The 14608-nt window shown below is 42.6% G+C and overlaps 1 protein-coding gene and 1 pseudogene across 3 annotated transcripts in view; both read right to left on the reverse strand.

The window, feature by feature from the left end:
* The window catches only part of NOX4 (NADPH oxidase 4), a 150441-nt gene that overhangs the window by 36203 nt on the left and 99630 nt on the right, over positions 1 to 14608 (reverse strand). For all 3 annotated transcript variants that reach the window (XM_060771126.2, XM_060771125.2, XM_060771127.2), the window contains exon 13: positions 9082 to 9163. In XM_060771126.2, the coding sequence (XP_060627109.2) occupies positions 9082 to 9163 (82 nt within the window). The remainder of the gene's footprint in view (positions 1 to 9081; positions 9164 to 14608) is intronic.
* LOC137096696 (V-type proton ATPase subunit G 1 pseudogene) lies at positions 11678 to 12640 on the reverse strand (annotated as a pseudogene).

The following is a 14608-nucleotide window of genomic DNA, read 5'->3' on the forward strand; positions in this document are numbered from 1 at the left end:
TAACGAAACGAAACCGCCCAGCCCTATTATTTATATACCACCACCATCTCACCAAAGGGACTCGGGGCAGCTTACAAGGCACTCCAGGGTGCACATATAACATACAACAGGTAAAAATGGTACTAAAGTATAAAACAAGTCACATAAAATTATAACAACAACCTCTGTCAACACATGTAGCATAAAATCAAAATAATACAATTTTAAAACAACAGTAGATGAAACTAACTGCTGTCAGTTCACAAGGTGCCAAGTGTCAGCTTCATATGGGCCCAGTCAGCCTACTTAAGGTCAAAGGCCCGTCTGAACATCAATGTTTTCAAGTTGGAATGGAAGGATTGATGGGTGGGTGCTACTCGAATTTCTTTTGGGAGGCTATTCCAGAGCTGGGGGGGGGGGGCACCACAGAGAAGGCCCTCCCTGTTGTCCCCATGAACTGTGCTTGAGACGTATAGGGCTTTATAGGTAATAACCTGTACCTTGAATTGAGCCTGGAAAGTTGTATGTTCCCTGTAGCTAGATCCAGTTAGTAATCTGGCAGCTGACTTTTGCACTAGTTGCAGTTTCCAAACCGTCTTCAAAGGCAGCCCCACATAGAGTTCATTACAGCTGTCCGTTCTGGATGTAACTAAGGTGTGAACCACCATGGCCAAATCAGGCTTCTCGATGTACAGTCGCAGTTGGTGCACAAGTTTTAGCTGTGCAAAGGTTCTCCCAGCCACCACTGACACCTGAGCCTCAAGTGTAAGCACTGAGTCCAAGAGGACCCCCAGATTGCGGTCCTGTGTCCTCAGGGGGGAGTGCAACCCTGTCGAGCACAGGTAGCCACCCTATAACCCGATCGGCATCATGGCTGACCAGGAATACCTCTGTCTTGTCTGGATTAAGCCTCAGCTTGTTGGCCCTCATCCAGTCCATCACAATCACAGCTGTCAGGCACTTTCGGATCTGGGGAGCTTCCTTGGAATTTGGTGTAAAAGAGTAGTAGAGTTGTGTGTCATCTGCATAGAGATGACACCCAACTCCATAACAGGGTTTCCTTGGCTAAATTTGTTTATTGGGAGGGGGGGGTAACTTTTGCCTTCCTCTGAGTCTCAGAAATTGTGACTTGTCCAATGTCACCCATCTATATTTGAAATAGGCCTCCATGTTGTTTTAACTTTTGTGTTCTCCAATATTTATACATTTTGTTTTAGGATTGTATCATGATTGAACAGCAGCAAACTGCTGCTGAGCGTTAGCCACTCTGAGTCCCTCAGCGAGGGAGAGAGGGTGGGATATAAAACAAAGTAAATAAATAAATGGATTTTATTGTGTACATTGTATTCAAACTCACGTACAGCTGGTCTTGTCACGCAAAGGTAGCATTAACAAGTGGAAAATAGGGCACCCTCCAGCTCAAAACTATGCAAGTACCTCCCTTGTGAATGGCTGAGTGTCAGTGTCAGACAGCTTGATAAATGAACATCTCCATTTCCTTTTTGGAACCCATTTCTTTTATGGCTAATGCTGACACTTTTGGATATATTTAAAGCAGTTGTGAACGTGAGTGTGCTTGTATTATGCTTAAGTTTTGTAGATGAAAAAGGATATTGGGTCTTGTCAAATTTGATTTTAAATCATTGTTCTTTGTTCACAAAAACGTCAGTGAATAGGAGGCGAGACAAAGCAAAAAGGAAGCGGAAGCAAGAAAGGAGATCTTGTAAGGATTGAAGAGCTCAGTAAATTTACAGGTATTCTGAGGTCAATTTAAAATACAAAAGGATAGCCCTATTGTTCTGCTTTAATCATCATTCCAATCAGGCCCGTAGCCAGGATTTTGTTTGGGGGGGGGGCTGAATTTTTTTCAGGGGGGTTCGGGGGGGGGGGGCGCTGAGTTTCGGGGGGGGGTGAGTCTGAATGAAAGAGGGTCTAGCCTAGCAAACCTTTTGTATCATTACCCTAGTACCCTCATGCATATGGGATATATTGAGTATGGTTATCAGATCATGATATGAATAAACTTAACAGTTTAAATAATGCACCAGTAAGGCCTTTTCATGAACCACCATGAGAATGGTGATTCCAATGGAATATGGGGATTTGTAGTTTCTTAGGCATTAGGCTAAACATGCCTCCACACTGTACAATGAATGCAGTTTGACCCCATTTTAACTGTCTTGGCTAAATGCTTTGGAGGGCCAACTGTACAAATAACATAATGGCTTTGAATAGGATGCTGCGCTGATTTTAATTGCACCATTTTAAAAATATTTTTAATTGTTTGCAATGTTACTGATAGTTTAGCTCCATCCCTTTTGCCTTTTACAGGCAGGTGAAAACATACCTCTGTCATCAGACATTTAGGGGAAGATGAAGGGCAGGCTGCTGGGAGTGTGATTTTGGGGGCTAGTAACTAATCATTCCCAAAGGCCTGATGAAACCACCAAGTCTTCAAGTTCTTGCGAAACAAGGAAAGTGATGGGGCCTGTCTTAACTCCCTGAGGAGGGCATTCCAGAGGCCACCACCGAGAAGGCCCTCTCCCTCGACCCCACCAGTCGAGCATGAGATGGTGGTGGGAGCGAGAGAAGGGCCTTCCTGGAAGATCTTAGAGTATGTGCCAGTTCATAGAGAGGGAGATGCAATCACAGAGATATGTGGGACCCGAATCATTTCAGGCTTTTCGTTGTATTTTTACTGTGTTTTAACTTTTACACTGATAATAAAAATATTTAATTATTTTTAAAAATTTTATATGAGAAGGTATAGTAGGGGCCGTGGTAGCACAGTGGATTAAACCACTAGCTGCAGAAAATCTGTAGACTGGAAGGTTAGCAGTTTGAAGCCACAAATTGGGGTGAGCTCCCAACTGTCAGCCCTAGCTTCTGCGAACCTAACAGTTCGAAATCATGTAATGCAACTAGATCAATAGGTACCGTCTCAATGGGAAAGTAAAAGGGCGCCCCATACAGATATGCAGACATGCTGGCAACTCAATAGGAGATATCTATGGACAACAGGCTCCTTAGCATGGAAAAATGGAACAAGAGCACCTCCCCATGGCCAGTATTGAGAGTTGCCTCCAGACGCCGGAGATAGAAAAAAAGGGGAAGGCCTTTATCTTTGTCTGTGTTGTATGTAGTTGTTCACTGTGTGTAAAAGCCATTGAATGTTTGCCTCATATGTGTATTGCAATCCGCTCTGAGTCCCTCTGGGGAGGTAAAGCGGAATATAAATTAAGTGTATTATAAAGTGTACGAGGTATATGCATTTAAGTTTTATTTTATTGTGTCATGCCATTGTTAGCCAGCTTGAGTCCCTATAGGGAAGAAGACAGGATAAAATAGAGTAACAACAACAGCAAGAAGAGGAGGAGGAGGAGGAGGAGGAGGAGGAGGAGGAGGAGGAGGAGGAGGAGAAGGAAGTAGTAGTTCCACTTTAATGTTGATCTTTTCTGTTTTTGCTAAACTTTTTTGCTGCATTGGAAACCCTCCTTAAGTCCCAGTGCTGAGAAGAGGAAGAAACAAACCACGGGATATAAATGAAGTCAACAACTACAATAACAGACCTAATTCGGCTTGACACTAACTGTGTTAAACCAAAACACCAGGAGTCATATTTTCCTTCAGACTAACCTTAATGTGTGCTTGACTGTTGCAGAATCAATGTATGTGTGTGTGTGTGTGTTTGTGTGCATAATCCTCAGCTTGTTCATTAATGAGCTGTGATGCCAATTACTCATGTCCCATTATGAGCCAACCATTTATTTATTTATTTATTTTCACGGTGAATGAATTATGTTATAAACTGTGTGCAGAAAGTCTTCTCTTTTAGTTAGCTGACTCGACTTACACAGTAAAGGCCCACTAGTGCACACACATACACAAGTAACCCTTGTCACAGAAAAGTACCATTTTGGCCAATCCTGTCACCGTGCAATAATGAGGGTCTATTATCATTTCTAAGAATTTTGCTGCTCAATAATCTAAGCATCGTGAGATTATGGTTCAAAGAACTGTAGTTTTCAAAGAGAAAGAATACCCACTGATTTTTGTGAAATTGAATAAGGCGCTGGAAATGTTTAGTAGATCTGGCCATTAGCTGCCGGGAGACACTAAACCCGATGCAATGACAGCAGGGAGCTGTACTTTGCATGTAATTAGTGAGTCTCAAATTCTGTTACTTATGGTTTTAAACACCTATATTCAGAAGTTTAAGGGGGCTGTTTCCATCAAAAGCCAAATGCTTCTTTTTCTAAACATTTCTCCAAACATGTCAGGAATTTTCTGGGTATGTAGAAGAAACAAGCTAGTATAGCATTTTTCCATTGGTCTCAAAACAAAGCTTGGAGACTTTTTTCTGATGGCAAATGCTCAAATGAAACATTCCAGCCAAAAATTTTTTGTTCAAAAAAAAAGAAAGAAAGAAAGAAAGAAACTTTTCCAAGTTCTGGTTTGAATACAGTAGAGTTTCGTTTAACTGACATTTGCTTATCCAACATTCCGCCTTACCAGATGGAAAAATATGGAAGGCCTTATTTGAAAAGTTTTTTAATTGTATAAAATGCATAAGGCTGTGGGCAAACTACAACTCAATGTATTGTCAAAGGCTTTCATGGCCGGAATCACTGGGTTGTTGTAGGTTTTTCCGGGCTATATGGCCATGTTCTAGAGGCATTCTCTCCTGACGTTTCACCTGCATCTATGGCAAGCATCCTCAGAGGTGGTGAGGTCTGTTGGAACTAGGAAAAATGGTTTATATATCTGTGGAATGACCAGGGTGGGACAAAGGACTCTTGTCTGCTGGAGGTAGGTGTGAATGTTTTAACTGACCACCTTGATTAGCATTTGATGGCCCTACAGTGCCTGGAGCAAACTTTTGTTGAGAGGTGATTAGATGTCCTTGTTAGTTTCCTCTCTGTTGTGCTGTTGTAATTTTAGAGTTTTTTAAATACTGGTAGACAGATTTTGTTCATTTTCATGCTTTCCTCCTTTCTGTTGAAATTGTCCACATGCTTGTGTATCTCAATGTTATTATTTTATTATTATTAAACTTTATTTGTACCCGCTAGCATCTCCTGAAGGACTCGATGCGGCTTACACAGGCCAAGACCTCAACACACAATATAACAATACAATCTAAGCAAATCAAAACAATTAAAACAAAATAAAACAAAAATGAACAACAGGCAATAAACAATACACTAAAGCACAATAAAACTGGGCCGGGCTGGAGTAATGGGTACAAGATTAAAAGTGCAGATGTGACAGGTGGTATATATGAGCTTCTAGGGCAAGTGCGGTGTGCGGTGTGCAGCAATTATTGGTTCTAATAAAGTGCTTATGGGACTTGGTATTGGAGATTTCCTATTCTGGGAAGGCACTCTGTGTAGTCTGACATGGTGGTTGTGAGAGTGGTCCAGCATTTCTGTGTTCTCAAACTCACATCATGCTCCATTAACCCCAAGAAACTCCACCAGTACTCACTTAAAGATCTCTCCTGTCCCCTTCACTTCAGGCTGGCCAGGGTGCACAGCCCTTAGTCAAGCCCACCAGGATGACAACGCGATGCTGACCCCCCCCCCTCCCAACTGTTAACCCTCTCTCAGAAGCATGCAAACCTTCCCCAAAGAGAAAGAGAGAGCCCCACATGCTTCTCCTTGGTGCACCTTTGGTAAAAGGATGGTGCACAGCTCCCGGATGGAAGAAGCAGGAGGGATCCAGAAGAAGAACAGGTCACCAAAATCACCCCTTCCCAAGGATCCAAGGGAAGGGTTTCCTAGCCTTGGGGGAAGGTGAGGGTGGGGCCTGCTTTGGCGTCCATCTCCGCCACTGTTGCTGCAACCCAAGGAAGGAGAGCAAGGGATCAACTTCCCTCCTGGGTGGGGCTCCCATGTTGCAAGGAAAAACTAGGCTGGAGAGACTGGGGAGGCAGAGGAGGAAGGGCATGAAGCCCCCACTGGCACTGAGTCAGTCAGATGGGCCAGGAAGGAAGGGGACGGGAGAAGAGGGAGGACAAAATGGGGTTGGGAAGGTGGCCATTTTTTTTAGCTCCTAAAAAAAGAGGCAAACATGTTTAATATTCCTCTATTATCTGACATTTTTGTTTATCTCACGTTCTGCCAGCCCATTTATGTTGGATAAGCAAGACTCCACTGTTCACTGAAGGGTTTGGGACTATTGCCTCCCTATCTGCCATGTCTGGTATACAGTGCTATAAACCTCTTATTTGGCTGTTTATTAAATTTAAAAAATCTTTCCAACCGCCAGTGGTGATGGGATTCGCATCCTTTAACCCTCTTTAAAAGGAACTAAGAAACCAATTTAATTAGAAGCCCTACCAAGAAGATTTTTGTTCTCAGTGCCCTTAAAAGGACAATAAAATCAACCCATGCTGGTCCATTGGTGTGGAGAGAGAGAGAAGGACTTTGTTATTTCCAACTGCTTCTGGAGCAAGTCATAAACAGCCACCCTGCTGGTTTCAGAAGCGTTTATTTGGAAGCTGCCCAGTTGTTTTAATTAAATATCCTTCCTTTTTCTCAGTCCTGCTTTCTTTTGGGCATCTAATGATAGCGTTCCCTGGAACCGATCCTCCAATCTGGCCCAGACTGGGACTGAAGAACCCTCTTCAGCTCCAGCCATCTGGAAAACCTTTGCCCATCTTCCCATTTCAGTGACTCAGCTTTGGCAAAAGGGGCCTTCTGGCTTTCGATTTTTTTATTTCAACTTTTCAAACTGTGATCTTTTTTAAAAAAAGGAATCAGCTTCCATTATGTGATTTAAGCTGAACTGGGAGGAATCCCCACTGAAATCAATGTAATTGTTTTTAATACCCTGTTTCCCCTAAAATAAGACATACCCATAAAATAAGCCATAGCAGGATTTCTAAGCATTTGCGCAATATAAGCCATACCCTGAAAATAAGACCTTATTGCAGCTATGTGTTATCCCCTTGTGTCCTGTTTTGCTCTTAAAAAACAGCCTCAACACAAAATTGAAAGTAAAAGAAAAATGCTTTACTCCAGCAAACCAAAATAAGCAAATGCAATTGAAAAAGAAAACAAGGAAATCTTACTACAGACACCAATGAAAGTCTTTTGCAAAAGTCCCAGCAAAAGCAGCAGACAATAAGGCACAGATCACGAAGTCCTTAACACAAAGCAGGTTCCGGCAGTAACAGAGTTGTTGTTAGCAGCGAAAAGCTACGTTCTCCTGTTTCTGATTTATACCCCACTTAGGGTGTCACCCAATTAGCTCATCAATCTTTTAGCTGTTCTCTGACTCCCTCCGTCTTTCTAAAAAAGTAGGCACCTGCCTCATTGTCCTATTCTTCTTCCTCTCCCTCTAAGACCTGAGCATCTCCCTGCTCCCCTTCCTCTTCTGATGATGAGGAATCCCCAACACCTTGTCAGGTCCTGGTCATTCTGCGTGTGCTGCAAGCTGAGACAAGCTGGTGGTTCTCATGAAGCTTTTCCTTCATTTAAGTCTACTGGTAGGAGGCTGATAGCCATGCAGTGAATGGCTTTCACAGTGTTCAACCTTATTTCTCTCACAGTTGGCAGCAACTTCCCATTGCACATCAGGGAGGGCAATGCCAGCTAGTTTGGAGAGTTTATCAACAGGTGTAGGTTTAAGACATCCTGTGATTATTCTGCATGTTTCGTTCAATGCTATGTTCACCTGCTTTGCGTGGGCAAACTTGTGCCAAACAGGGCAGGCATACTCAGCAGTTGAAGAAGACAACGCTAGGGCTGATATTCTAATTTATTATTATTATTATTATTATTATTATTATTATTATTATTATTATCTTTATTTGTACCCTGCTAGCATCTCCCGAAGGACTCGATGCGGTTTACAAAGGCCAAGGCCTCAAACACAACATAACAATACACAACCTAAAGCAATTAAAAAATTAAAACAGTTAAAGCAAAATTAAACAACAAGCAATAAACAATACACCAAGACACAATAAAACTGGGCCGGGCCAGAGTAATGGGTACAGGATTAAAAGTGCTGATGTGACAGGTGATATGTAAGGATTATAGGGTAAGTGCAGTGTGCAGTGTGCGGCAATCTCAATTCTAATAAAGTGCTTCTGGGACTTGCTATTGGAGTTTCCCTATTATGGAAAGGCACATCGGAACAGCCAGTCTTTCTAAAGACTGCCAACGTAGGGGCCTGTCTAAGATCTTTGGGGAGGGTGTTCCAGAGTTGGGGGGCCACCACAGAGAAGGCCCTGTCTCGTGTCCCCACCAAACGCGCCTGCAACGCAGGCGGAATCACGAGCAGGGCCTCTCTGGATGAATGAAGTGAATGTGTGGGTTCATACACTGAGATGTGGTCACGCAGGTAGGATGGTCCCAAACTGTTTAGGGCTTTGTAGGTAAGCACCTGCACCTTCAATTGGGCTTGGAAAATAAACGGCAGCCAGTGGAGCTCCCTAAAATTTTGGGGGACATGGAAAGAGCCTCCTCAAAGACTGAGTAAATACAGCTGGGCGTCCCCTGGGCAACGTTTCTTGTAAAAGGCTAATCTTTCCAAAGCCAAAAGCATTGCTTTCAAACATTTTAAAATTTTTAGTTGCCCCATGCCTGCTCTAGATTCTGAGTGAGACACCATCAATGACAACAAGCAATGAAAGGGGGAAGAGGAGGGAAAGGGAAAGAAATGTTGGTAGCACTTTTAAGACTGGCTGGGTTGTATTCTAGTGTGATATTTTGTAGTTATAAACTCATTTATTCATTTATAAGTTGGATGGCTTGTTTTCAGCAAGCTGGGAAGCTATTTTTTTTCATTATTGATATTATTTTGGCACCTACTAGGATGCCTTGTTAAAAATCCAGATGAGACTGGCCATCAGTGCAAGTGACAGTAACCCAAAAGACACAAAGAAGGATTAGCCCGAGAAGAGGTCTGCGTGCATCAATGCACCATGTCCAGCAAAGATCAATTTCACCAGACCTTGGTCCATGAGTCTTGGCCAACAGTGTAGATAGCAGATTTCCCCCCTCTACTGAAACATGAAAAACTGCAGGGGGACTCGATTAAAAAACAAAACACAAAAATTCAACTGCTTTCAAGGAAGAGATGTTTACTTACTTTGGGTAATGCCTCTGATGGAAGACTGGCAGAATCTCAGCATCCAAGCTGGAATGTAGAAACAGCAGATCCCGAAATCTCTCTGTCAAACAATAAACATATATGGTGTAGTAACAACAGGAGCTGTGCATGCAAAATAGTGCAGTGTTTTAAGTGTTGGACTAGGACCCTGGAGACCAGAGTTCAAAGCCCAACTTAGTCATGGAAACTCACTAAGTGACATTGAGCAAGTGCCACTCACTTAGTCTCAAAGGAAGGTAATGAATAAATCTTGCCAAGAAAACACTGTAGTGAGTTTGTTTTGGGTACACAACAAATAGCAGCAGTGCTAGATGATGGTGGTGGTGGTGATGTAATGATGCTGTTTCAGAGATCTGAATAGGTTTGCTTATATATTGCATTTGATTAGATCATATCGGCACTTGCAGAATAATTATGATATAGGTTTAAAGCAGTCTTCCTCAGTTAGATACACTGTCTTACAGGTATGATGCAATAATATAAAATACAGGATTATGGGGATTGTAATCTAGCACATCTGTGAGATTCTTATCTGTTTGATCTCTGAAAGAGATAAAGGGAAAATCGTGCAGGTTTCTCTTATGTTTGGAACAGTTTACTGCCCATAGGTGAAAAACAATTACTAAGTTTTAGTCACCCAATGGGATAAATGGGTCTATAGGTTTGTAAGCCTATAGAGATGTAAACTCAAGCTTTTCCCAAGCCATTTATTCATGAGTTGTACTTAACTCATTGTGAAACACTTTTTTGGGTCACTGTGGAGTTTAAGATGCATTGCACCAAATTCCCCCAAATCTGCCCATTTCCTGTTCGGTGGAAAGCAGAGGGAGCAGCAGAGTTATTTTCCTATATGATATATATTGCCATTTCCAGAATGGATATCATCTGCAGGAACCTTTGGAGAAACCTCAAAGTTCCTGCAGATGCCTTTTGCTGATATATGGCAATAACTGGGTGCTGGGGTGCTGCCCCTGCATGCTTGCTCCTCCATCCATGAAATGGCAAAGTTGTGGGGGCTACAGCTGAGAAAATGTGGATTGGGAGGTTTGAATAGGATGCTACATCTCCTAGCACATATGCACATATTCTGTGTACTCTTTAATGTATTTTTTATCTATGGCACTAAATTCTATCTGATTTTGGAAGCTAAGCAAGGTAGTACTTGGGTGGGAAACTGCCAAAATATACTGCAGGTTGCAGTTCAGAGGTAGAAGTGGCAAAACCACCTCTTGGTGTTCCTCACTCAAGAAAGCTCTATGAAAGTCATGGCAACAGGCAGTTTTTAAGGCCTGCACATACATTTTCTTTCTTTCTATTTAATGCTTTGTTTATTTGCTCTCTGGACACTCACATACAATTATGTACAAAAAGGAGGCCATAGATTTGTTAGAACATCAGTGATTCATGATATAGAACAAAAAGATCACAAGTTTCAAGCCACTGATGCAAATGCATGAATATTTTAAAAAGGGCACTTAACAGATTTTTTAAAAAAAAAAACCAAACAAAACCAGGAGCAATTGGGGGAAAACATGAAAGCAAAACAAAATGGAGATCTCCGTTCATCTGTGCATCTCTCCCTCAAGAACTTGAGGCATCTTTGAAACCCTTCAGGAAAATAATTACAAGCAATGCATAGTGAGACAACTTTACAGAAATTTTGCACAGTTGAACTTAATTGCCTTTTCTTTGGATTACCCTACTTGGTCATATTTGTAAATAATCAAGTTTCTTTTTCTGTCTTTTTTAAAAGTTTGACAAATTCAAAGAGTAATGTAATTAGTAACCAACTGCAAAATGTTCTATGTACAATCTCAACAACAACAACAACAACAACAATTATTTACATGAGAAGCAAAGCTTTCCTATCATCTGTCAGCTTCAGGAAAGTAAACACTCTGGTCTAAAATATGCCATAAAAAGAGAGGAGGAAGAAGGGGATTAAAGCAAAAGTTCCAAACAGACAGATCAAACAAAAACAAAAACAAAACAAAAAATAGGAAAAGGAGGAACCATATAGAAAATCAAATAGAATCATAGAGTTGGAAGGGGTTTTCCTGGCCACTGAGTCCAACCCTCTGCTCAGAAATGCCAGCTGGAACTTCCTCAGCAGGTTGCTCTCGAAATCCCTTTTTGAAGTTATACAGAGAAAGAGACTCCAAAACAGTTCTGTCTTTAGTTTAAGCTGAGGAACTGAGACTGATTTGGCATTTGCCAGTTAATCTGTATCTATTTGGATATTCTTCTTATCACTTGCCTCGGCTTTCAATGATCAATGATTGTTACTATCCAAATAGCATCTTTTTAGCAGAAACTTGAAAGGACCAAGGCAGTGACATCTCCAGCTCATCCCTTGCTTGGGTATCAGCCAGCACATCCACCTCAGCAAGTGAGAGTCCAAAAGTGGTAGGCTCAAACCCAGAACCTCAACCAATGGCAGATACCAAATGAGAGACTTCCCCCTGAACACACAGAAGACTGGGCAAGGTGGAAGGCGCTGAACAGACTGCGCTCTGGCACCACAAGATGCAGAGCCAATCTTAAGAAATGGGGCTACAAAGTGGAATCTACGACATGTGGGTGAAATCAGATCTTTTACTTTTCGAGAAGCACCATCAAGGGCAGGTTTCTAGTTCAAGTTAAACAGGAAAGGTATACAAAGAGGCTGGTTGTTTTCAACAGAAGCTATTTCAAAACCACTCATTTCGCAAGCCAGATCCACAACAAATGAATTCAACCTCCACCACTTTTCCTACAAAGTGAGGTAGAGGGAGGTGTTCTTTGGACCCGATTCATAGAGGTACGCAGAAGAAGGCCTGCCTTCACATTTCCTTCCTTCATTCAAATACTTAGGACAGCGTGTTGGTTTAATACTTATTGCAAAGCGTCCCAAACGTAATCTTCTACTATAATGCACTTTGGGGACAAAATAAAGGGTCTAAAGAAACAAAAGGAGCATTTTTGCTTAGGGAGGAGATCGAGAATATCTACAACTCTTGGAAATAAGTTAAGCTCGAAGGGGAAGAGTTGGAGTTGGTATTGCTTAATGCTCCCTAAAGGCCGAGACGCTCTTCTAGCCATTGATGCGGTAGTTCAAATGGATCTCCGGCTTGATATCGCAGACAAGGTTCAGCAGGCTGTTGAGGACTTCTTCTCGGTTCTTCTGGAAGTTGCTCTGGAGCACAACCATCTTCTCCTGGGTCTCTTTTTCCACTTCGGTGATGGAGCTGCCATGGGACCCCAGAGCTGCTTCCTCTTTTGCTTTGAATTCCTTCTCCCTCTGTAAGCGATACTGCTCGATTTCGGCTTGGGCTTCTTCTTTCGCTTGCTTCAGCCGCCGGTTCTTTCTCTTGCGGGCCTCGGCAACCTTCTCGGCGGCTCTCTTCTCGGCCTGCAGCAGCTGCTGGATGCCCTGCGACTGGCTGGCCATGGCTGGCGGGCGCGGCGCTCTCCTGCAGCTCCTGCCGGCTCCCTTCTCCGCCCTTTCCCCGAGCCCTCACCGCCTTCCTTCCTTCCTCTCTGCTCCCCGGGCGGAAGTGGAATCTACGACATGTGAGTGTGGAGAACAGCAAACCACTGACCACCTGTTGAAATGCAACCTGAGCTCTGCTACATGCACAATGGAGGACCTTATTGCGTCAACTTCAGAGGCACTCCAAGTGGCCAGATACTGGTTAAAGGACATTTAATCAACTACCAAGCCTGCAAATTTTGTGTCTGTTTGTTTGTTTTGTTCTGTTAGAAATGTAAAACAATTGTCTGGTTGCCCCTGACACGATAAATAAAAACTTGATTGCATTGACCCAAATGCAAAGCAACATAGATATTCATAAGAGAAGAAGTAAGCAACAGGTATCAAATAAGTTCCAAAGTTCTGTCTTCCCTTCAGAATATGTTTGTTAAGATGCCCCAGAATAAAGGGTAAAGTAGAAACCTATGGGAAAGTATGGAAGGGCAGAGCACAAATCTATTTATCCCTTCCATCCCAGTGTCCAGTGCTATTTTTGAACTAGCCAAAATGGCACCACCCACACTGAAAAGCAGGTTTGGGGCATGTCTTCCAAGACTCCACAGGTGAAAATCAGTACAAATGTGGCCAAGAAACATCAGACTGTGATCATGATGGCAAATCTTATAAGTGAAGAAAAACACAAAACCATAGAGGGGTTGGGGCAGTTTGTTTTTGTTTGAGCCAACTGGGAAGGGCAAGATTCTTCCCATTCTTCTCCAGTTGAGTTGATTGAACAAAAACAACTTTTCCACTTGGAACTCCATCTGCATCAAGTAAGATGAGGATAAAATGGGGAAGTTGAGAAGAGAGAAACCAGGGTATTTCAAAAACATTTGGAAAAGTGGGGCAACAGCAGATCAATTGGGACTAATACTGCCAAATCCAAACAGTATGAGAGTATGTTAGGACCTCATCACATGAGGAACTTTTAGTGTCCTAGGACTCTGCCACCTCAGTTGAGCAATGGGGCACAACGCCACACAACACACAATGTACCCTCACTTCCTGCGGGGCTTGATTGCTCAACTGAGCTGGCAGCGTGGAAGGATGCTGTGCTGCCAACATGGGAGCCTCCCTGTGTTCCATTTGGAACAATGGGTTTACTGCGTGAACAAGCTGTGTGGTGATGATTCCCCACATGTGATGGGGGAGTGTTACTGTTGGCCAGGAAGGGCACAGGATGCCAGGATTGCCTCACTATCCCACTAATTCATCATGGAGACTGGCAAATTGGTACCGGGAACCTCATCAATGTGGTGAGGTACTTATAGAGGACATGCTATAGAAAACTACATTTTGCAGGGGAAAAAAAGAATATGAAGAAGTCCCATCACACACAACCCAGTAAGGACAGTTATAACATATGGCCACAGACTGCCTATTAATTCTTGAGGGATCAGTGGATGGGATGGGATACTCAACTATTTTACAGCTTTACGTCTGCTTCTGCGTTGCAATTTATTCTTGCAGGTCCCACTCCAGTAATTGTTACATTGTTCTACATTGCGGCAAGCTCTGTACTGCTGTCCACTCACATTGCTTGGCTGTAGCATTATGTTTCCTCTTTAACTGCCATGGCAACATCCTACAGAATTCTGAGATTTGCAGTTTAAGAAGAGAACTTTGAAATTTTCAGCCAGAGAGATCTAGTGCTAACTACAAAGCCCAGAATCCATAGGACAAAGCCACTACAAATGAAGTAGAATAAAATTGGCATAATTGAATAATGTTCCCTGGTGATAGAAATGGATGCTTCCACATCCTGATCCTGCTTTTAATCTGTTTTTCAATCTTTCCTTCTGCTTCTCAGTGGCTCCCCCTCTCTTAGGGTGCCTTCTAACTTACTCCAGAACTTTAATGGAGCAGGGTGAGAGAAAAGAAAAGGAAGGCATTCAGTGCCAGAGGATTCAGTTCAGTATGCTGAGTTTCTTATGCATTATTAACACTCAATGATTAAAAATACAGTGATGTGACCACCTCTTCTAGGAAGTAGCA

Source organism: Anolis sagrei, chromosome 3, assembly GCF_037176765.1.
Source record: "Anolis sagrei isolate rAnoSag1 chromosome 3, rAnoSag1.mat, whole genome shotgun sequence".
Classification (NCBI taxonomy): Eukaryota; Metazoa; Chordata; class Lepidosauria; order Squamata; family Dactyloidae; genus Anolis; species Anolis sagrei.